Source organism: Microtus oregoni, unplaced genomic scaffold (assembly GCF_018167655.1).
Source record: "Microtus oregoni isolate MIOR12 unplaced genomic scaffold, Mior012 000081F_ref0000091, whole genome shotgun sequence".
Classification (NCBI taxonomy): Eukaryota; Metazoa; Chordata; class Mammalia; order Rodentia; family Cricetidae; genus Microtus; species Microtus oregoni.
In genome coordinates, this window is record NW_024544541.1 from 1,039,278 (window position 1) to 1,060,744 (window position 21,467).

At 48.4% G+C, this 21,467-nt stretch overlaps 1 protein-coding gene across 12 annotated transcripts in view; it reads left to right on the forward strand.

The window, feature by feature from the left end:
- Positions 1 to 21,467, forward strand: part of LOC121441719 (calmodulin-binding transcription activator 1-like) — an 840,008-nt gene that overhangs the window by 806,324 nt on the left and 12,217 nt on the right. For 5 of the 12 annotated variants that reach the window (XM_041642948.1, XM_041642949.1, XM_041642952.1 and 2 more), the window contains 11 exons: positions 4,356 to 4,507; positions 8,550 to 8,746; positions 9,123 to 9,201; positions 9,800 to 10,115; positions 10,492 to 11,015; positions 13,771 to 13,958; positions 14,391 to 14,637; positions 15,529 to 15,600; positions 17,436 to 17,456; positions 18,664 to 18,857; positions 19,849 to 19,923. In XM_041642948.1, coding sequence (XP_041498882.1) covers positions 4,356 to 4,507; positions 8,550 to 8,746; positions 9,123 to 9,201; positions 9,800 to 10,115; positions 10,492 to 11,015; positions 13,771 to 13,958; positions 14,391 to 14,637; positions 15,529 to 15,600; positions 17,436 to 17,456; positions 18,664 to 18,857; positions 19,849 to 19,923 — 2,065 coding nt within the window. Of the gene's footprint in view, positions 1 to 3,232; positions 3,307 to 3,396; positions 3,421 to 4,355; positions 4,508 to 8,549; positions 8,747 to 9,122; positions 9,202 to 9,799; positions 10,116 to 10,491; positions 11,016 to 13,770; positions 13,959 to 14,390; positions 14,638 to 15,528; positions 15,601 to 17,435; positions 17,457 to 18,663; positions 18,858 to 19,848; positions 19,924 to 21,467 lie in introns of those variants that run through there. The other 7 variants (XM_041642954.1, XM_041642953.1, XM_041642950.1 and 4 more) reach the window with 4 other exon arrangements.

Genomic DNA, 21,467 nt, shown 5'->3' on the forward strand with positions numbered 1-21,467 from the left:
TGTTGCACGTCCTGGGCTAAGTCCTGAAATAGAGAAGACCCATTAGCGGGCGATGAACTGCAATCAGATTCAGGTCTGTGGTTAATAGTAGGGCCATATGATGTTAGTTTCTTCATTTAACAAGGGGTTAAATGATATGTTAGTATTAGCCACGTGTATATAAATAAAATGCGTTTAAAATTTATGTATATACACATATATGTATATATATTTAAAGGCCCCATAGCAGACGCCAGCGTGACGGTAGCTCACACTTAGAAGTCTCCTCACTTAGACCTCACATGTTAGTTTAATTAATCCAAATAAGATAGACCTTGGTGCACCTACTTTACAGATGAGAGAAACGAGGTATCAGGTGGGTCACATTGTAACTGGGTCCAACCAAGAGCTCTGATCTCTCCCGTGTTCCTTCTACTGTGTTTCCGCTGCACGATTGAAGAATGCCATCTCTACAAAAAGTGGGTTAAGGTAAAAGATAGTCCTCATGAGAGCTTGGGTGAATGAGGAGCCAGGATTATTTACCTCAGAGCTGGGATGCAGGTCCATGTGTGCGCTTGTTCTGTGGGGAGGAGCCTGACGATGGCTAAAGTACCTTTTCCTTCCTGAAGCCGTGCAGGTAAATAGACCAGTTGAGAGCCTTGCAAGGGCAGAGACAAACACCAGGGAGTACGTCCCACTGTGAATAGAAACTGGAAGAAAACGGAACGTGGTTAGTGCTTGGCTAGGTGCGGCGAGCAGTATGGGGGTGGGATGGGGGACGGGGTCTTAACGTTTTCAAGCACTGGCAGATCTGAGTTGGCTCTGCGCTTGGGGGAAAGTGTGTGTCCCAATTCTCGTCAATAGAGCTGCAGTGGATGGGGCCAAGCAGAGTTTACCCAAGGCAGTGCTGGGGAGGAATCTGCTCTGTCAGATGGTCATCCAGGCACTGGGTGGAAGAGAGAGGGGTGTTCTTTCACAGTAGAAACAAGCCAGGGCCTGAGCCAGGCTCCTTGAAACGCGGCATCCCCTGAGAGCTTGTTAGAAATGCAGGTGCTGGGCCTCACCCAGACCTGCGGGGTCAGAAGCTCTAGGAATAGAGCCGCGCAGTCTCTCAGGCTCTCCTAAAGTGAGAAGCGCCGGTGTCAGAGCCCATTTTCTATGGCGATAGTGAAGTTTAGTGCCTCCTGGGTCCCCATGGTGTACTGGTTTCAGGACATCGCGAAGATACCAGGCTCCAAGAACGCTCAGGTCTCTTGCATGACGTGTTTGCATAGAGCCTCTGCTCATCTTCTGTGCATTTGATCATGTCATGGTTGTTTACCATGTGTAATACAAGGTAAACACTGTCTCAGTGGTTGCGCTGTGTTAGGAAATGACAGCAAGGAGCCCGTGCATGTGCAGAGTGAATGATTGGGTGTAGCGGCTGATGAGGCAAGCACCGTATCACTGTGTACAGCCCAAGCATTGTGGTGTTTGCCTTTTTCTCTCAACGGGGTCTTACTGTGTAGGCCTGGCTGGCCTGGAGCTTGCTATGTAGACCAGGCTGGCCTCAAACTCACAGAGATCTGCTTGACTCAGCCTCCTGAGTTCTAGGATTAAAGGCATGAGCCACTATGCCCAGCCCTCAGGCATTTTAAAATTTGAAACAGTGTGTCAGTAAGTTACCCAGACTTGCTTTGAACTCCTGATTCTCTTGCCTTACCCTCTTATTCTAGGGCAGCCACCAGGCCTGGGCTTTCTGTTTTGCTGTATGTGTGTACGTTCAAGGGCTCAGCAATAGTGTACGTTCATTATCCTCTCACGCTCAGACTAGGAGCGTGGTGGATCCAGCTAGTCCAGGTTGCCCCAGGGATCCCATCCCTACCTCCCGAGCGCTGGGATTATAGACAGGTGGGATATCACATCCGCTCCAGCCTGACATGCTTACTTTACTGGAAATCACAAGTTCACACACGTGCTTGCATGGCAAGCGCTTAATGGACTGAGCCGTCTCCTCCACCATCATTAAAGAATATTTCCCATCTTTCAAAGATACAGAGGCGGCTCTGTTCGAGACTGGCTGATTTATAAAGAGGCGTTTACTTGCCTCGTGATTCAGAGGCTGGGCATCATCCTGCAGTGCTCCTTGGAGAAGCCAAATACATGGAAGCACTCAGTGCATAGCAACAGGGCAGCCCTGTTCCTAGAGATCAGAAGCCAGTGTGCGAGTTGTAGTGTTTGCCAGGAGTCATGTCTGGGCCTGGTAGGAGGGATGAGCAGGTGACCACCCTTAGCACAGCACACTCCAGCTCTGTCCCACAGGGAATGGGTGGGTGTGACCAGGTCTCGGGACATTCAGCACCTGTGTGACTTTGTCTCATGAGGGGGTGTTCTTCTTGGCTGCCGGGTTCATGGTGCCTGGGAAAAGTGCAGGATTACAAAGAAGCTGCCGGAGCTGTGGAGGTTTAGAATCAAGCTACGTCATTTCGTAGGCTGAGTTAGCCTAGTACAGGCCCAGGGAGGAATGGAGGTCAGGCTGCAGGAACCCCTGTAGGGCAGAGTTCTGTCTCTAGCTGGCTTCTGATGGAGGGACCTGTTTCCTGCAGCATTTAGGTTCCCAGAAAGAGGTGTGTGGTCACTCCAGGCCCCTCTGGTCATCCCATCCCCCGCCTTCATTCTGAGGCTTCCCTGCATGACACTTGGTTGAAATCTTCCAAGATGGCCGTATTCACCTGTGCGTGTGAAACTGGAGCAGAGGTGGATGGTCTCCCACTCACCCGAGTGAGCAGTGCTTGTTTCTGTTAATGGTATTCGTGGAGGCAACATTGGGACTTATAGAAGGGTTTTGGTTTAGTAAAGTAAAAGGAATTTGATGACAAGTTGGCATTTAAAATTTCCAGGGAAGAAGTCGGTTTTTCAGGGCACTTCAAACCTGTGCTTCTGTCTTTCGGTAATGGTTCCTTCCTGGGGCCTCTGAGAGGCCAGAGAGGAGTCGCCCCTGTGTGTCCCTGTCTGTAAAGTGAAGCAACAGTGTCTGCCTGACTGTTGGTGCAGAGCCAGGGCAGGCTTGAGTGGTGCTGTCCTGGGTCTCTTGCCTCTGCCTTTCTTCCCTTCTTGTATGTGAGCTGCCCTGCTCAGTAGTCTAGGCAACACTGGTGGGGTAGCAGGGAGCACTGCCCCACTCACCAGTGGGGTAGCGGGGAGCACTGGCAGATCTACCCTTTCCAGGCTTGTCACTCAGATACCGTGTTCTGACCAGAGCTGTGTCTTTCGCACTCTGGGGAGAAGCATGCTGTAACTGTCTTCAGCCAGGTCCTGAAGACCATAGTTCATCGTTAGAAGCTGATGGTGAGCACACTCATTTGGGGCATAATATGTTCTGAGCATGGACATGTGTGAACCAGTGTGATTCCCACAGTAACTCTCTTCCCACCGAGGAGCTGAGACTCGGAGGTATGGCAGGTGGGTAGTGTGTCCTAGCTGTGCCCACCTCTCCAGCTGACCCTCTGTGTCTTGTCTCGGGTCTTTGTATTTACTCCCTTACACACTTTCACCCCTTCATCCCTGGCTGGTGTATCTGGTTTTCCTTCTCACACCCACCAGACTTAAGGGCTGCCTTTCCTACCTCGGTTCTGTGCCCACCCGCTGTTCCTGGTCGCATCCATTAGCTGCCTGTTCTGCACATTATAATTGGGCTCCTGCAGAAAGAAGCCCTTTCTGCCCTCCCCACTGATGAGCCCCTGGCACCATATTTATGACAATCCGTGGCATTAATATAGGCACTGATGACTTTAACATGGTTTGGACTCCTCTTATTCCTGTGACGTATCCTGACTCTCCCTGCGTGTGCGCTTGCGTGCACACAGCTGGGGTGCAGACGTGCTGTCTGGTCTTCACTCAGCAGTAAAGAATCACGCTTTCTCAATTCCAGTCCCAGCTCCCACAGTGTTGGCCTGTTCCTTTTCCTAGGTAGGAGTGAGACTGTTAAACTTGTCTGAGTGCTTACCTTGTATAATATACCCATCCTGCCTCCTTCCTTACTAGCTCACCATACCCACTTCCTGTGTCTGCCCTGGGTGGGGAGGGGGCGTCTGTCAGATCTCCTCGAGGTTTCTATGGGGAATTCCACAAAGAAATAGAAGCAAGAACCCCAAAGCAAGATTTTTGACACAGAGGGATTTTTCTGGCCCTTCCTCTGGGGACTGGGGCTGCTGTAAACACTGCATCCTGGTGTGCAGCACAGGCTGCGTGTGTGCTGGGGAAGCTGAGCTGCTGTAGTCCCTCATTTGGCAGAGTTACTGACAGCCTTTTGGACGCCAGACTCCCAAGCTGGCGTAGGCCACAGGTCAAATGTCTTTCATCTAGAGTGTAGCCTCAGTCCTCCTGCTCTGCCCTAGATAACCAGTTCAGGATGTCCATCCTGGAGCGGCTGGAGCAGATGGAGAGGAGGATGGCCGAGATGACGGGCTCCCAGCAGCACAAGCAGACAAGCAGCGGAGGCGGCAATGGAGGTGGCAGCGGAAGTGGTACCGGAGGGGGCCAGGCCCAGGTAGGCCCTGCCGTTGGCAGTTTCTGTTTGCTTTAGTGCTTCACTCGTGTGCTTGTGCGAGACACCTGGTCCCAGTGACCTCCCTGTTGCTCCTGCTGTCATTCGGAGACTGGGAGAGGATTGCCGGGGACTTGGTTCTTGCTGCCTTGATCGGGTTGTGTGGTGTCGAGGACACCTCGGTGCAGAGACTTACCACCCGGGTTGTCAGCTGTCCTTGGTCTCAGATCTCACTGTGTTCCCTGGTAGCTGGAAGGAGCAGCCAGGGCTCGATGCATGTCTGCTGAAACTCTGGATCCAACCAGTCTTTCTTTTTCATACTCTGTGTCTTAACCCTGTCTTAGGAAATACAGAACATAACTTAATTCAGCTGGTCTTAGGCCTTTTTGAGCCCCCGGAAGGTGAACTCAGAAAATGGTTCGTGGAATGTTGTTCAGTGAGGAACAGCCTCCCGTTACACTGTCTTCTCATCCTTCACATGTGCATCCCCTTTTGTTTTGTTTCGGTTTGGTTTTGGTTTTGGTTTTTTGAGATAGGGTTTCCCTGTGTAACAGTCGTAGCTGGCCTTGAACTCACCAGTGATTCACCTGTTCCCCTTTTGTTTTTAAATTTTATTTTCTTCAGTATACATGACAGTCATGTGATGTCGAGGATAACTTTGGGGAGTCAGTTTTCTCCTCATACCTTGGTTCCAGGGACTGAACTCAGCCTGACAGACCTGATGCAAGCCCCCCTGTCTATGAGCTGTCCCATCCAGCAGCCACATGTACTGTTTTCATACGCTGCACAAGTGTGTCACATGACCAAGTGCAGGGCGGTGACCACATTTTGCTTTAAAACATTCCATCTAGGAGCTTTATTTTAAGAAAGTTTGAGAATAAACTATTTCTTCAGACTCCCTGAGATTGAGATTGAGGACCAGGTGGTATTTCTTGTCTTCACTACCGAGTCCTTTCCTGAAAGCTGCAGGAACCCCTTCTTGCTCTTCATGTAAAGGGTGGCTTCCTTTCAGAATTCTCTCTCTCTCTTCTCCCATACGTCTCCTTCTGTTTTGAGACAGGGTCTCACCATGTAGCCTGACTGGCCTGGAACTCACTATGTAGACCATGGTGGCCTCAAATTCATAGAGATTTGCTTCCTCTGCCTCTGAAGTGCCGGGGAAAAGGTGTACATCACCACCATGCCCAGCAGAATTTCCTCTTTTCTTTTTTTTTTTTTTTTTGGTTTTTCGAGACAGGGTTTCTCTGTGGTTTTGGAGCCTGTCCTGGAACTAGCTCTTGTAGACCAGGCTGGTCTCGAACTCACAGAGATCCGCCTGCCTCTGCCTCCCGAGTGCTGGGATTAAAGGCGTGCGCCACCACCGCCCGGCTCAGAATTTCCTCTTTTAAAGTACATTTTGTTTGTTTGTTTGGAAACCTTGAAAATATGAAACACTAGCAATATTTTATTTTTATGTTCATGAATGTTGTGCCTGTATCTGTGTGCCTGTATATGTAGGTGTGCCTGTATGTATGTGCACCATATGCATGCAGTACCCAAATAGACCAGATGGGGGCATCAGATCCCTATGGAGCTGGACCTACAGATGGTTGTGAGCCATCATGTGGGTTCTGGTTATTGAACTGGGTCCTCTGCAAGAGCAGCCAGTGCTCTTACCTGCTGAGCCATCTCTCTAGTACCAGTGTTTTTAATATTAATAATAGATGAAAGCAAAAACATAGTGTCTGCCCACACTAATCTCAGATTTTCTCTGACTTTCCCATTTTCAGAAGTTGGTGACAGAGACCACATGTGTTGTTAAGGCTGGGATAGAATCACGGGATCTTCCTGCCTCTACCTCCCGAGTAAAGGCATGCACCCCCTGCAAATAGGGCTTTTGTCTCCACCTGACACTGCTAAGTTTTGTAAACCAAGTAATCCTTGTTTAATTGATCTGAGGACCAAATAAGAAGTTCCCATGAAATCCTTTTCAGACACAAACACTGTGTAAAGGGGACAGTCTACCATATTTCAGGCTCAGCCACATGGCAATGGCCCTCGTTGACCTGATACAGTGTCAAGTACAGCTACTATGGGTTATGCGGTTGATTTGTAGATGATAGTATCTGCTACATGATGGCAGAGACAGGGCTGTTTGCGTTTGATGGGAAACGCTCCCCATTCATTCACTGGTTGATGATCTCCATGTCTCTTAAAGTTGTCTGTCTGGTGTCTGCCTGGGTCAAGGCCAGCCTGCTGCTTATTGGGATGGCCCCGCCATCTTTGGGATGTTTTGACAATTCTGGCTGAGGAATGGCATTGCATCCATCAGCTGCCTTTTTAATTTTTGGAAACATGTTTTCCATATTTAAAAATAAAGAGCGGTGAGGAACAATGTTATTTTTGTACTAATTGGATTATATGGAATTTATTGCCAGAAAAGTAAATGCTTTCCCGGTGACACCAGAGATGAGAATTAGGCTGGACGTGCCACTTGGCTGGGAGTGTGGTGTGTCGAACATAAGACTGCTGTCCGAGACTCGGGCTGCGGTGGTTACCAGCCTTGATTTCATCCCTCTTTCGTGTGGCCAGCGTTGGTGAACTCATCTCCTGTGGGCCCGTATGATTAGTAACTCTTATGGTTCATATAGCTCATGCTTTACCAAGTATCCCTTAAAGACGAAAAAAATTGAGGGCTAGAGAGATGGCTCATTGGTCAAAGCATGGGCTGCTCTCTCAGGACCTTTTAGCTCCCAGCACCCACATGGAGGCTAGCCAGCTGAAACTCTGGACACCTGGCACATACACAGAGCGTGCAGGCAAACACTCCAACATATAAAAAAAAATGTTTTTGGATAGTTTCAAGCATTTTTTTCTAAAGGTTTCCAGAGAAGCACGAATCAGCTGTCAGTGTGACCCAGATGAAAACAAGTTACTGCCTGTGATGTTTGCCCCTGCTGGGCGGCTAGGGTTGTCTCCTGAGACACATCGTGTGCCGCAGTCACTGACCGTTAGTGAGAGAGCCCTGGCACCTCAGCTTCAGAGTGCTGTTTCCTCGTGCTTAGTCTTTAACAATAATAACAACAACAACAACAATAATAATTTTTGCTTTTATATCTCAGTTTAAACAAAATTCTTTTAAAAATGTAACATTTCTGTAAAGTAGAACTTATGTGTGTGTGTGTAAAATTCATTGTTACACTTTCATATGCCCCTGCTTATTCTCTTTCAAATTCATGGCCTCTTTTTTCATTAATTGTTGTTTACATACATATGTGTATGTGTATAGACATACATAAATATGTATATCCCCAAATACAACCTGCTCAGTTTATAGCATGTTAACTGTGTTCAGGGCTGACTGTTTCACCAGCTGGTGCACTCCTCCCTGGGGAAGACCACTTCTCCCACTCTCGGCCTTCCTCAGCCTGAAGTTCTTTGTGCACGGTTGAAGCCATTGGCATGTCTATTATATAAAAAAAATATTAGGGGCTGGCAAGATGGCTCAGCAGATCAGACCTCAAACTGCTCTTACAGCAGGCCCCAATCTCAGTTCCCAGCACCCTCGTCTGATGGCTCATCACTGGCTGTAACTCCTGTTCCAAGGAACCCGACACCCTCTTCCAGCATCCTCAGGCACACACCTGTGCTCAGGCACACATTCATAATGCATATATATGTATACACACACGCGCGCACACACAGAAGCTTAAAAATAATGTGTGTGTGGCTGGGTGGTGGTGGCACATGCCTTTAAACCCAGCACTCGGGAGGCAGAGGCAGGCGGATCTCTGTGAGTTCGAGGCCAGCCTGGTCTACAAGAGCTAGTTCCGGGACAGGCACCAAAGCTACAGAGAAACCTTGCGCACATACCTAGGCCAGAAGGCAACTTATCATGTGGTTTCCAGGCTTGGCAGCAGGAGCCTTTACCCTCAGAGCCATCTTGCCAGCCCCTTCTATTTCTTAACATTTATTTTCACAGTTAACTATGTTCTCTGTTGGCTGCTAACTGTCATCGTCTCTCTGATGTGTCCTCGGGGGTAACGTGTACTTTTTCATGACACAGTGTGCTTCAGGCACCGGGACCCTAGGGAGCTGCTTTGAGAGTCGTGTGGTTGTTGTCTGTGAAAAGATGATGAGCCGAGCCTGCTGGGCCAAATCCAAGCATTTGATCCATTCGAAGACTTTCCGTGGAATGACCCTCTTACACCTGGCTGCTGCCCAGGGCTACGCCACCCTGATCCAGACCCTCATCAAATGGCGGTAAGGGCGGGTGCAAAGGACTCAGCTGTCCTCACTTCTCAGTTTCCTGGGCTTTCCCGAAGGAGTTCAGTCATCTGGTGCATGTGACAGCCCGTGAGCCAGGGCTTTTTTCCCAGAACAGTTCAGTTCCTGAGAGGTTCATGTGGTCTCGTGCCCTAGACAACTGAGTGAGATACGAGATGTCAGACGTTTTGTTCCCCTTGGGCTTCTGTCAAGTGGAATCCAAACTACCTTTGAAGTCCAGAGTCCCATTTCTTCATATCAGGAAGGTTAGGTGCCCAGTTTGGTTTCATTTTCATGGGTTTTGTGTTGTTCCGGTATTTCCTTTCCTCATGGGTTAACCTGTGGTAACCTCCGTGTTCTCCATCCCCAACAGCACAAAGCATGCAGACAGCATTGATTTGGAACTGGAAGTTGACCCCCTGAATGTGGACCACTTCTCCTGTACTCCTCTGGTGAGGAATAGGCTTGTTAGCCAGGCTTTGGTGGTGCACACCTTTAATCCCAGCGTTTGGGAGGCAGAGGCAGGCAGATCTCTGGGTTTGTAGCCAGCCTGGTTCACAGAGTGATTTTAGGACATCCAGGGCTGCACAGAGAAACCCTGTCTCGGGGGAGGTGGGGGAGGAAGAGGTTTGTTTATAGTCTTTGACCATCTCTGGACTGGCAAAGGGATTCTGACCCCAGTGATGAGATACAAAACAGGGTACAATGGTGGAGGCCTCTAACGTCAGCTTTCGGGGAGGAAGCAATGAGGGCCACTCTTGGCTGCACAGTGAATTAAGGCCAGCCTGGGCTATATGAGACCCTTTCTGGGGGAAAAAAGAAATACAAAGATAAATTCTAAACTGATTTGGCAAAGTAAATTTTTAAACTCTGTAGACTGTCAGACATGCACAGCGTTCCTTCCCACTGGAATCGGGCATTTGTTAGAGGCGACTGTAATGGCCCCACTGAGACTGCCGGAAAGACTTGTAGATCGCTGCTAGCAACAGCAAAATGAAGTGTGGTTTTGGCCTCTTGCTGAGTTCCTTGTTCTGTCTTCCCGACTCTCAGATGTGGGCTTGTGCCCTAGGGCACTTGGAAGCAGCAGTGGTGCTGTACAAATGGGACCGCCGTGCCATCTCCATCCCAGACTCTCTGGGAAGGCTGCCTTTGGGAATTGCCAGGTCGAGGGGCCATGTGAAATTAGCAGAGTGTCTGGAGCATCTGCAAAGAGACGAGCAGGCCCAGCTGGGGCAGACCCCCAGGATCCACTGTGCCCCGAGCGAAGAGCCAAGCACAGACAGCTGGATGGCCCAGTGGCACCGGGAGGCCATGAGCTCTCCAGAAATACCCAAAGGAGTCACCGTCATTGCAAGCACCAATCCAGGTACAAATTCACAAGGGTTTCATCTCAGAACTTGGCCAGCTTCCCCATTGGCTTTCCGCGGCTTCCCTTAGAAGAGTCCGTAGAATACCCACATACTTTTAAGGGTTGGCGGCAAGGGGAGGGTTACATAGTGTTTCTGATTTTCCTTTTAAAATAGCTAGTGCCCCTCCCAGTATGGAAAGTCTGTCTGTCCAGGACGCACACCCCTTGGAGGATTACCTAAGTACAGGCAGTGCTGCTGGGGAATGGCGACAGCTCAGGAACGTGTCTTGCGCTCCAGCTTCGCACTTCTTATCTCTCAGGCGTAACATGTTGGTTCTTTAGGGTTCCTGCTTTCGTCACCTGTCCTGACTGTCCTTTCTACTGTACTTTTCAGATCTGAGAAGACCTCGGTCTGAACCCTCTAATTACTACAGCAGTGAGAGCCACAAAGATTATCCAGCTCCCAAAAAGCATAAATTGAACCCCGAGTCCTTCCAGGCAAGGCAGGAGAAACTGCTTTGCACTGCACTGAGTCTGGAGCAGCCAATTATCAGGAAGCAAAGCCCTAGTTCTAAGCAGTCCTCCCCTGAAACAATCAGCCCCAGTGAAGGAGTGAGGGACTACAGCCGGGAAGCCTCCCCTCCCGCTCCAGAGTCGGCAGCATTCCAAGCCTCTGCACCTCAGCCTGTAGTAAAGTGGAGTTCCAAAGATCTTTACATTGGTGTGTCTACAGTGCAGGTGACTGGAAATCCGAAGGGGACCAGTGTAGTAAAGGACGCGGCGCCTTCACAGGTGCGTCCGAGGGAACCAATGAGTGTCCTGATGATGGCTAACCGAGAGGTGATGAATACAGAGATGGGGGCCTACCGGGATAGTGCAGAGAGTGAGGAGTGCCCCCAGCCTATGGACGATATTCAGGTAAGACTCATCAGGTAAGCCTGCAGAAGCCAGAACCTCACTGTGGCTGTGAACGTTACGGTTCACTTTTGAAAGTCATGTAATTGTACATCCCCAGATCCCTGGTCCCCCTGCCTCCACCCAGGAAGGGTTTGCAATCTGGTCTCATTTGGGGGAATGTTGAGTGTCTGCTTACCCTGGGCTGCTTTCCTTCTGTGACGCGGGCACCGTGCTTAGGACCTGACCACAGGTCCTCATCAAAGCCTGGTACCAACCCTTTCAGAACTCAGCCTCAACCCTCCAATGAGTCTCCTGCTTCCTTGCATCCAAGAGGACAGCTTCACCATTTTCAGTACTGGTTGTAATGGAGGCAAGGCCCTAAAAATAGCCAGCAAGGAAGCCTGCAGGCAGGATTTGGATTATCTGAGTGACTGACTGACTAGCACGGCCGTCATCCAGCCATTGTGAAGGACATCTGTGTCTTGACGCTCACATGGCGTGTAGTGAAATACCTCTAGGGCTCATAGCTGGATGCCCTTGTAATGAATGTAGGAAGCACAGGTCCTGAGGGCACTGAACCTGTAGACGAAATGAGGCATCATCAGGCGATTAAGATAGAGTCTGTCAATTCGGAATCACAGAGGCAGTCAAAAGGGGCAACCAGAGAACACAGGATAGCCATCTCTGTTTCCAGATTCTTGTTGATGCAACCCAAAGCTAAAGGAAGACCTGAGGGCACCCATGCCTAGGGAGTGATGCTCGAGTGGGAAGGTGCAGGGAAGTAACTGCTGAGTCATTGCTGACCATTGCACCCTGGGGGAGCTTCTGTGAAGGACACATGCTTGCTTATTAGCACCCTGCTACTAGTGGATAGGAGACCCCACCACTGATTTACCAACAGCCGTGTAGCCAGGAGGATGTCGGCCAAGTTAAATCACGTAGTGTTGTTTAGGCAAACACTCTCCTGAGTACAATCCTCAGCCCCTTTTAAATTTCATCTCAAGACCTAGTCTCATTAAGCTCCCCAGGCTGGCGTCAAACTTACAATCCTCTCCTTTCTGCCTCCCAAGGAGCTGGGGCTAGATGTGTGTCCCACCGTGCCCAGCCTTAGTCAAATAATGTTTTAGACAAAAAACAGTTGGTGACCTTTTTTAGGCTTTGTGGTTCACACAGACACTTTGTAGCTGTTGATCTGCTGGAGGAGGACAGAAGTAGCCGTGGACAAAATGAAGGGATGCACAGGGCTGCAGTGGCCTAAGCTGTAGTTACACAAACAGGCAGCTGGCTCTGCCCGGCCTGGTACAGTCTGCCCAGTCCTTGGTGTGGACGATTCCTGTTGGAACCTGTATTAATTACTTTCCTGCTTGGCATAATGAAGCCAGCTGAATGAAGGAAGGGGGGTGGTATTTCTGGTTCAGTCTCAACGTATATCCATCATGGTAGGGAGGCGTGGCAGCAGGGGTAGTCAGGAAGAAGACTGGGTGCTGGTGCTCCTCGCTGTGTTTACTCAGCCTGTGACCCCTGCCTGTGGGATAACGCCATCCATTCAGGGTGGATCCTTCTCTCCTCTTAAGGCTTTCTGGAGACGGTCATAGACAGTAGCTCATTGATGTAAATTTGAAAAATTACGTTAAGCAAACATTTAAAATGGGTTTTTTGAGTTCTGATTTTTTGATTGTAAAATCAGTTCAGCCAACTTTAGATAGCTGTCGGCTGATCAGAAAGGTCTCAGGTCAGCCTTGCTTCTTTCTCAGCTCCCACGTCCCCTTGAATCACCCACCCACATCTGATTGCAGTCCCAGAATTTTGCCTTCATGATAGGAGATCAGCCTTTCCGGCCTTGTGAACTCCCCTTTAGAACATGCACTTGCTGGAGGCCAGGATATCTGGTGAGAACCTAGACTGTTGCATTTTAACTCTAATTTTTAAGAAGTATGTAAAGAATTTTGAAAAGATGAGACCATATCTCCAGTCATAAGTACAGATCTTGCAGAGAACCTTAATTTGGTTCCCTGTACCCGTGCTGGGTGCCTCACAGCTCCAGCTCCAGGGTATACAACACCCTCTTCTGGACTGTGAGCGCCTGTTCTCACATATGCTCACAGACATACCTGCGCACACGCACACAAACACACAGAGTTAAAAATAATGAATATTTAGGGATGACAAAATAGCACAGCAGGTGAAGGTGCTTGCCTTCAAGCCTGATGACCTGAGTTTGGTCTCCAGGACCACATGGTAGAAGACACATGCAGGCACATAAAATGATGGTTTAAGCCGGGCGGTGGTGGCGCATGCCTTTAATCCCAGCACTCGGGAGGCAGAGGCAGGCGGATCTCTGTGAGTTCGAGACCAGCCTGGTCTACAAGAGCTAGTTCCAGGACAGGCTCCAAAACCACACAGAAACCCTACCTCGAAAAACAAAAACAAAACAACAAAAAAAAAAATGATGGTTTACCTGAAACACCCCCACCTCTCAAAATATGAGGTCGGTCCATAAGTGATTCATGCTGTGAGAGTAGACAGTGGGCCCAAGACAGAAGTTCTCTAAGATGTGACCAAGGTGTGAGGCCAAACTATGATTAGGAGATAATCAGGTCTCCGGGTGAGTCACGTACTAACTTTAAATGCTATTTGAATGCATTGGATTGAGGCATAAACTGGCTGTCCTCCCCCACTTCCCTGCCCCGCCTCCATTCTCCTTTACAAAGTAAGGGTGGCAGTGAAACGGGTTTGAAGATTTCTGAGCTCTGTGTTCTGTGGCCTCTGATTGCAGGTGAACATGATGACCTTGGCCGAGCACATTATTGAGGCTACACCAGACCGAATCAAGCAGGAGAACTTTGTGCCCATGGAGTCCTCAGCCCTGGAAAGAACAGATCCCGCCACCATTAGCAGTACAATGAGCTGGCTGGCCAGTTACCTAGCTGATGCTGACCGTCTGCCCAGTGCTGCCCACATCAGGTTAGGAAGATTTGGGGTCTGGGATTCTCTGCTGAGATTTAACTGGAGGCCAGGTGTAAAGAGACGTTCCCAGGAGAGCACGTGGCCTCACGCCTCTTCAAACCGCGGCTCTGCCTTCTCTCCTCTATTATGTGCTCCCCACATGGAGGTTTGTAAAACGCCATGCCGGGATACACCCTGCTTCAAGGGAAGTCTCTTGGAGGCAGGCTAGTGTCCTTATTGGCCTTAGTATTGAGCACAGTGCTGAACTAATAATAGGGGCTCGGTATGAACGTAACTGAGGTGCAGCCGAAGTGTTGGCGTGTGTTAAACAGAGTGAAGGCATCTGACTGGCCGGAGTGGCTTCAGGTAGATCCTGTCCTGTCTCATCAGTTCGCAGGTAATGGACGGTGCGAGTAGCTGTTAACTGTCTTGTCCTTTCCTTTGTTTCAGGAGTGCGTACACTGAGCCCCTAACTCCTTCTTCTAATGCCAGCTTGAGCCCTGCAAGCTCCCCTGTCAGTGAAGTGGCTTTTGAGAAACCCAGCCTTCCCTCGGCAGCAGACTGGTCAGAATTCCTGAGCGCATCCACCAGCGAGAAGGTAGAGAATGAGCTTGCTCAGCTCACGCTGTCCGACCATGAGCAGAGAGAACTCTACGAAGCTGCCAGGCTTGTCCAGACAGCCTTCCGGAAATACAAGGTAAAATAAGGCTGTCTGCGTCCCAGTCCCTCTTCCCTGTGGCTTGTGGTTTGATAAAATGTTTATTGGAAGACTTTATGTTATGTTGTATTATTACCATAATAACATTCAGGAGTTTTGGTCAAATAAAGCCAGCGAGACGGCTGTCATTATCTTATTGTTGATAAGTGACACCCCAGCCACAAGGGATTTATGACCTAAATCATAAATCAGCCCCTGAGGACTGTGGGCAGCCCCTGAACCCTGAGAACTCGGTCTTGAAACTTCTGTGTGTGCTTTTTATTGGGGTTGGGAGCTAGGTGGGACTCAGTCACCTTCTGCATATCCCTAAAGGAGTCTGACCACTCTGCCCAGAGGTGTTAAAGGACAGAAGGGGATTATGTAGGAAAGACTGCCGAGAGCCTGGACGATGAGTGTCGCAATGCCTATTTTGTTTAAAAAAAAAAAAAAACAAAACAAAACTCTTAAATACATATTTTTAGACCTCCTAACACCCAATATGGTTTGATTTTTAAAAGCAAAAATAGTTGATTTATTCTGTAAATTCATTTCCCCCCCCCCCCCCCCCAAAGACAGGGTAGCTTTGTCTTTGTAGCTTTGTATCTTGTTCAGGAACTCACTTTGTAGACCAGGCTGACCTCGAACTCATAGAGATCCGCCTGCCTCTACCTCTCGAGTTTTGGGATTAAACGCGTGTGCCACCACCACCCAGCTTTTTATTTTGTTTTGTTTTCATTTTTCTTAATTCATAGTGATGATTGTCAATGCAGTTTAGTCAACCTGGGATTTTATTTCTTGGAAAGGCTCACCCCATGAGTAAAGGTTTAATCTTGTACGTGTAGACAGTTCTTACGTTAGCCGTTGTTGATCTCCCCTCACTTTACCTCTCAGGGCAGACCCTTGCGGGAACAGCAAGAAGTAGCCGCTGCCGTCATTCAGCGCTGTTACAGAAAGTACAAACAGGTAAACTTAGCTGTGTGTCACAGGAGGAAACAGCACCTGTCCACCCTGCCCAGGCCTCAGAGGATGCTGCTGTGCAGTTTGGCTAAAAGCACCACATCCAACTCTTGATAGCAAAGGCCTGATTTGAATTGTTTTGATTAAAAACCAAAGGAAGGACTGGAGAGATGGCTCAGCAGTTGAGTGCACTGTCTGTCCTTCCAGAGGTTCTGAGTTCAATTCCCAGCAACCACATGGTGGTTCACAACCATCTGTAATGAGATCTGATGCCCTTTTCTGGCCTGCAGATATACATGCAGTACAGAACACTGTATTTATAATAAATAAATCACAAAAAGGAAGAAAAGAATCAGGAAAAGAAAGCAGCATTCTGCCACCAAGCTTTAGTTAGCAGAGACACGAATGACAGCAGGCCTTGCTCACAGAGATCATGCTGCACAGTACAGCTTGTGGGGTAGCCGCGCTGCATCGAGGGGCAGTGTAGGTATGCCCATCTTCCAGGAGCACCATAGCCCCCTCGTAGCTGCACAGTACAGCTTGTGGGGTAGCCGCGCTGCATCGAGGGGCAGGGTATGCATGCCCATCTTCCAGGAGCACCACAGCCCCCTCGTAGCTGCACAGTACAGCTTGTGGGGTAGCCGCGCTGCATCGAGGGGCAGGGTATGCATGCCCATCTTCCAGGAGCACCATAGCCCTCTCATAGCTACTCTAAGCAGAGAGTTTTATTTCCATTCACAGACGAAGAAGCAGGCTCAGAGAAATGTTAGTTTATAGATACCGAGGTGGTTATAAAATACTGAAAATTGGGCTGAAGAGGTGGCTCAGTGGTTAAGAGCAGTGACTGTTCTTCCAAAAGTCTTAAGTTCAATTCCCAGCAACTACATGGTGGCTCACAGCATTCTGCAATGTAATGAGTTCTGGTGCCCTCTTCTGGGTTGCAGGTGTGCACACAGGCAGAACACTGTATACATAATAAATAAATAAATCTTTTAAAAAATAATAAAACAAAATACTGAAACTTTCCTTATTAAGTTTAGACCAGTTTCTATGTTGAAATTTGGTCATATTACTTGGAACAGTGGCACAAGCCTCCAGTCCCAGCATTCAAAGACCAAGATCGCACGTTCAAGGCCATCCTGGACTCACTATTATACACACACACACACACACACAAATACATGCACAGGCATGTACACACACGCTGTCAGTTCTGTAGAATAATTTAGAATGCCTTATTTTATTGGGTTTTGGCTAAGCTTTGCATTCTACATAAAGGGTATTATACTAAGATGTATAATAATTGCAGAGAAATTTGGGGCCCCATGTTGTTCTTCAGACCTAGAATTTTAGTTTCTAATGTGAATTGCTGGGGTTTTTTTCTTTTGTTTTTCAAGCTTCTCCTTTAGACTTTGTCAGTGGGCAGAAAAACAAGGACTAGCTCTTGAGTCAGAGATCCCAGACACTGAAGGTTTATTGTGCAAACGCTGACACCGCAGCCCTATGTCTCAGATCAGTGAACAGGCTTCAGGTTAGCAATAGATGGTACACACAGATGGGAGGGTTAAAGTCTGTGATGACAACAGGTACTTCCAAAAAGAAGAAAGAAAGAAAGCAAGCTGCTGAATGTCACCTGCGGCTAGGGAGATGGAAGGGGTTATCTTTGGAAATGGTGACACTTGAGACTGATATTTTAGAAGGCGGAAGGCAGTAATATAGCCAGGCTGCCTTTTTTTTGGTTTTGGTTTTGGTTTTGGTTGGGAGCTGCACTGATTTTGGGTTTTGGTTTGTTTCCTGTATTCGGTAATCTAACGGTATTGTATTTTCTGTTTCTCCCCAAGCTGACATGGATAGCCTTGAAGGTAATGCTATACCCAGTCCTCTCACAGACCATTCCACCAGAGTCACAGACTGCACACCCGTCACCAAACACACATTCTTTGCCAGACCACCTAGTCATACCACATCTATCCTTGGGGACCTGTGAATTTTCTAGTAGACTTGGCTTGCGCTTTGATAGTAGGTAGACATTTTTATGACCAGGCCAGTCCACCAGATCAGTGACTTTGAACCTCGTGAATATTAAGCAAATACCGTATTTCTGTGGTGGGCTTCACGGTGATCCCAAGGATCAGAACATGCTCTATCGTCAGGCCAAAGTGACGAGACTCGGAGAAGCTCTGTAGGATGCAGTGTTCTTACCTTAAAGGACTTTTGGTTGGGTGGAAGTGGATGTAAAGCATGTCAGAAGAGATCAGAGTGATTTGCTTTTTGGACATTCTGAGAAGTCAGTTTCCTTCCCTTGTGTTATGGCACAGCTAAGGATGCAGTTAGGCATGGAGGGTGGGGTTCTGAGTAGTTTGTCCCCTTATAATAGTAAGTTGCCTTCTTCATGTGACTTCACTGTGTCAGAAACTTGAGACTGGTTGAGAAGCAGGCCTGGTCACTGGGCTGTGGCTGTGGAGCATGTTGGGTTGAAGGCCTCTGCCACTGGCCTCTAAGCAGCTCACAACTCTGGCAGCCTTCCAAGGTCATTGCATGGCCACTGTGTGGGTCTAATGAGTATTAATCTTTTGCAGGGTGAAATGGCTTAAAGGTGTCAGCGTTTCATGATAAGCCTTGTTTTTGGGACTTTGTAGCTCCGTTAGAAACTTGGCATGGAGCAAATTGGTTAGAAAGAGGTGCTGACTGCTAGGTGGCACAGAATGAGTAGAGTCAGGAGGCATAGTAAGGGTTAAAGCAATATCCAATTGGATAGCAAATGCTCATCTTAAAACACTGCTTAAATGTTACATTCTAATTGTTTTGGACTCAAGTGTCTTAAATATACTAGAAATCGTCAGAAGAGGCAGAATAAGATGCTGTCTGAGGATGAAAGGGCCGTGCTGCCTGCAGGCTGTCCTGAAAGTGGTTCATTCTATTTTGGAAGACTAGATGGAAGATAGCTGTTGGAGTTTTGGAGTCAGCCCCATCAAAGATGAGAGTAGGAAGGAGGGGTTCTTACCTCCTGAGCTCAGAGGACTTTTGGCTCCCGTTGTTATTGTCCCGTTCCTTCTGTGTCCCCTGCAGTATGCACTTTACAAAAAGATGACCCAGGCGGCCATCCTCATCCAGAGCAAATTCCGAAGTTACTATGAGCAGAAACGGTTCCAGCAGAGCCGGCGAGCTGCAGTGCTGATCCAGAACTTCTACCGGAGTTACAAGAAGTGTGGCAGGAGACGGCCAGCCCGCAGGACAGCAGTCATCGTGCAGCAAAAGCTTAGGTGGGTCACATGTCTGCAGGGCGCGGGGGAAGACCTGCCTGGCATGGTTCAGGGCCTGAGACGCGGCAGCAGCTCCGTTTCCAGCTACTCCAGGTGTTGTGGCTTTGTCTAGCAATACCTGTGTTGTTCTCTCTCTGAGATCCTTTCTGTAACTGCCACATGTTACTTGAATGTCACTGGCTAACTTCAGTATAAGTTAAAATGTGTCAAAACTAAATTTTATACTTAACGAGGCATCATTCTGCAGTGTTCCGAACTCACTAATTACTTAGAAAGAGTACTTAAAGCTCGGTGACTATATCTGAGAGAGTAGCAGCCTGAAGATTAAAAACAGAAAATAGCCTAAAGAGAGTATCAAGCTCAGACGACTTCATTCCTGCACTGAGGAGGTCTGGCTACTGCCAGAAGGCCTATTTCCACCAAAAGAAAACAACTGGGAAAGACCTGGGTATGGCGGTACACACCTGTAATCCCAAAATTCTAGAGGCTGCGTCGGGGATCATGAGCTAGAGGCCAGCCTAGCCTACACAGCAAACCCCTGTCTTACCCCAGACAGACAGACATATGTTGTAAGAGCATATGGAGGTATCCTCTGGATTTTAATCTTCATATTGCCTCCTTAAAGCTTGGGAGAGGGCCATAGCTCTTTTGGCAGAGTGCTTGTGCCTAGCGTGCACAAAGCCCTGGGGTCATATCCGACATCACGTAACTGGTCAAGGTAGCACATGGTTATAGTCCCAGCAGTTGGGAGATGAAGGCAGGAAAATCACTGGGGGTTTGCCAGCCTGAGATACAGGAGCCACTGCCTCAGACACAGAAAACAAAGGCATGGGAGAGTCACTGTGGGAGCAGCGTGTGCTTCGCAGTTGGACGTGTGACACAAACCATTTAACTGGAAGTCTCCTAGCCTGTAAATCAGAACACTTCTCAGTGTCTGTGCTATAAGCTTTATGGAACCTTTCTTGTGACGATAATGTTTTGGCTTTTTCAGGAGCAGTTTGCTGACCAAAAAGCAGGACCAAGCTGCTCGAAAAATAATGAGGTTTCTACGTCGCTGTCGTCACAGGTACACCAAGTCCTTATCTCTCACTGTGCTCATCAATAGTAACCAAACAGCCCTGACCTTCCTAGCCATTGGCTGGCTCTGTGTAGTGCTAGTGACCTCCAGCAAGCGTGGGGTAAGCACTCCAGTCATACCAGGGTGGTGGAACTCTAGGCACCGCCACTTGGGCTGGAACGATTTGAGAAGGTGTGTGTGTCTGACCATGGAGACCCAAAACCATGTCTTCCTGTTTTGATTTGGGCGTGCATGTAATTTACTTGGACTTAGCTTTTAGTTCAAATTTCTCTTTAACCTCTTTAACTCATATGCCAGTTCGCATTACTCTGCTAATAGACATCCACACAGAAAATCAAGGAGAAAAGAAAAAAGACGCTTAAATGCCATCTAGTGTTTTGCCTGTGGAAGTTCCACTAAGCAGTTGGTGCCCTCTGCTGGACATGTAGAAGATAGTATTTCCATTCAGTTGACCACAGAGAGCCAGTCTGATTTGGTCCAAGGTGAGGGCAGGGAACACAGAGGACAGAGCATCTTCTCATGGAGCCATGCTGGAGGAGGCTTTCCTCAGATGGGAGCTTTCTTGGTGAAGACAGACTTCTGGGGCTGGAGAAGAGCCTCGCTTTCTCTCCGTAGATGAAGTCAGGAGTCTAACAGTGGCCGCTGGCGCTGCACTGAGACTCCCCTCCATGGTTTCCCAGGCACCAGCAGCTGTGCGTGTGAGAGCAGCAGACTCGAGCTGGCTCCCTGCTGCCTGCTCTCTGCTGTTGATCCATCCCGAAAGCCTTGCATTCAGTTTCATGTCAGAGCTTTCACTTCAGTTTTTCTTACTCTTAAAACCATTTAAGTTGCTAATATTTGAAAATACTTTGCCCTTGAGACTTGCTTGAAGTTTAACTGGGAACTTAAACTCTTACTTAAGTCAACACATACACACATCTGTGTGACTATAGAAAGAAATATGCATAAAACCTTAAAGAGTAAGTGTTAAGATGCCAGACAGTCTCTAGATGGAACACGGGACATCAGGTACATCCCCTGGATGCTGTCTTCCCTGCCTTGGATCAAGGTTTCACCTCCACCACCACCACCACCCTCTCCTACTCCTGCCCCAGGAGCTAGCACATGAAATACCAGTGTGAATAAGCTGACTGAGGAAGTCCTGGCAGGAAAGGGATAGTAAACTATAGAGTGTTCTTCACATAACGAAAGTGATTCTGCATGTTTTCCCAGAGTCCTTCTCCTGTCTGCTGTTACGCCTTGTGTTTCAGTTAGCAGTTGTGCGCTCACAACCTGGTAGGACAGCTGAGTTTCTTCAGTTGGTAAAATACCTTGAACTCCCTAGGTTCTTTTTCTTATACCCTCACGTGGTCACTGCCCCCCCCCCCCTTCTTTTGCCTGTAGAATGAGAGTCCCCAAAAGACTGTCCAGCACAGGGACTGGTAGACTTAACCCCTATGCAGTCACTGCTCTACTTGATGAGGCTGGTTCATCTGCTCCAGACCCTGACGCTGCTCTTGAGGCCATTTCCAAAAGCATTTGAAGGTTAAACT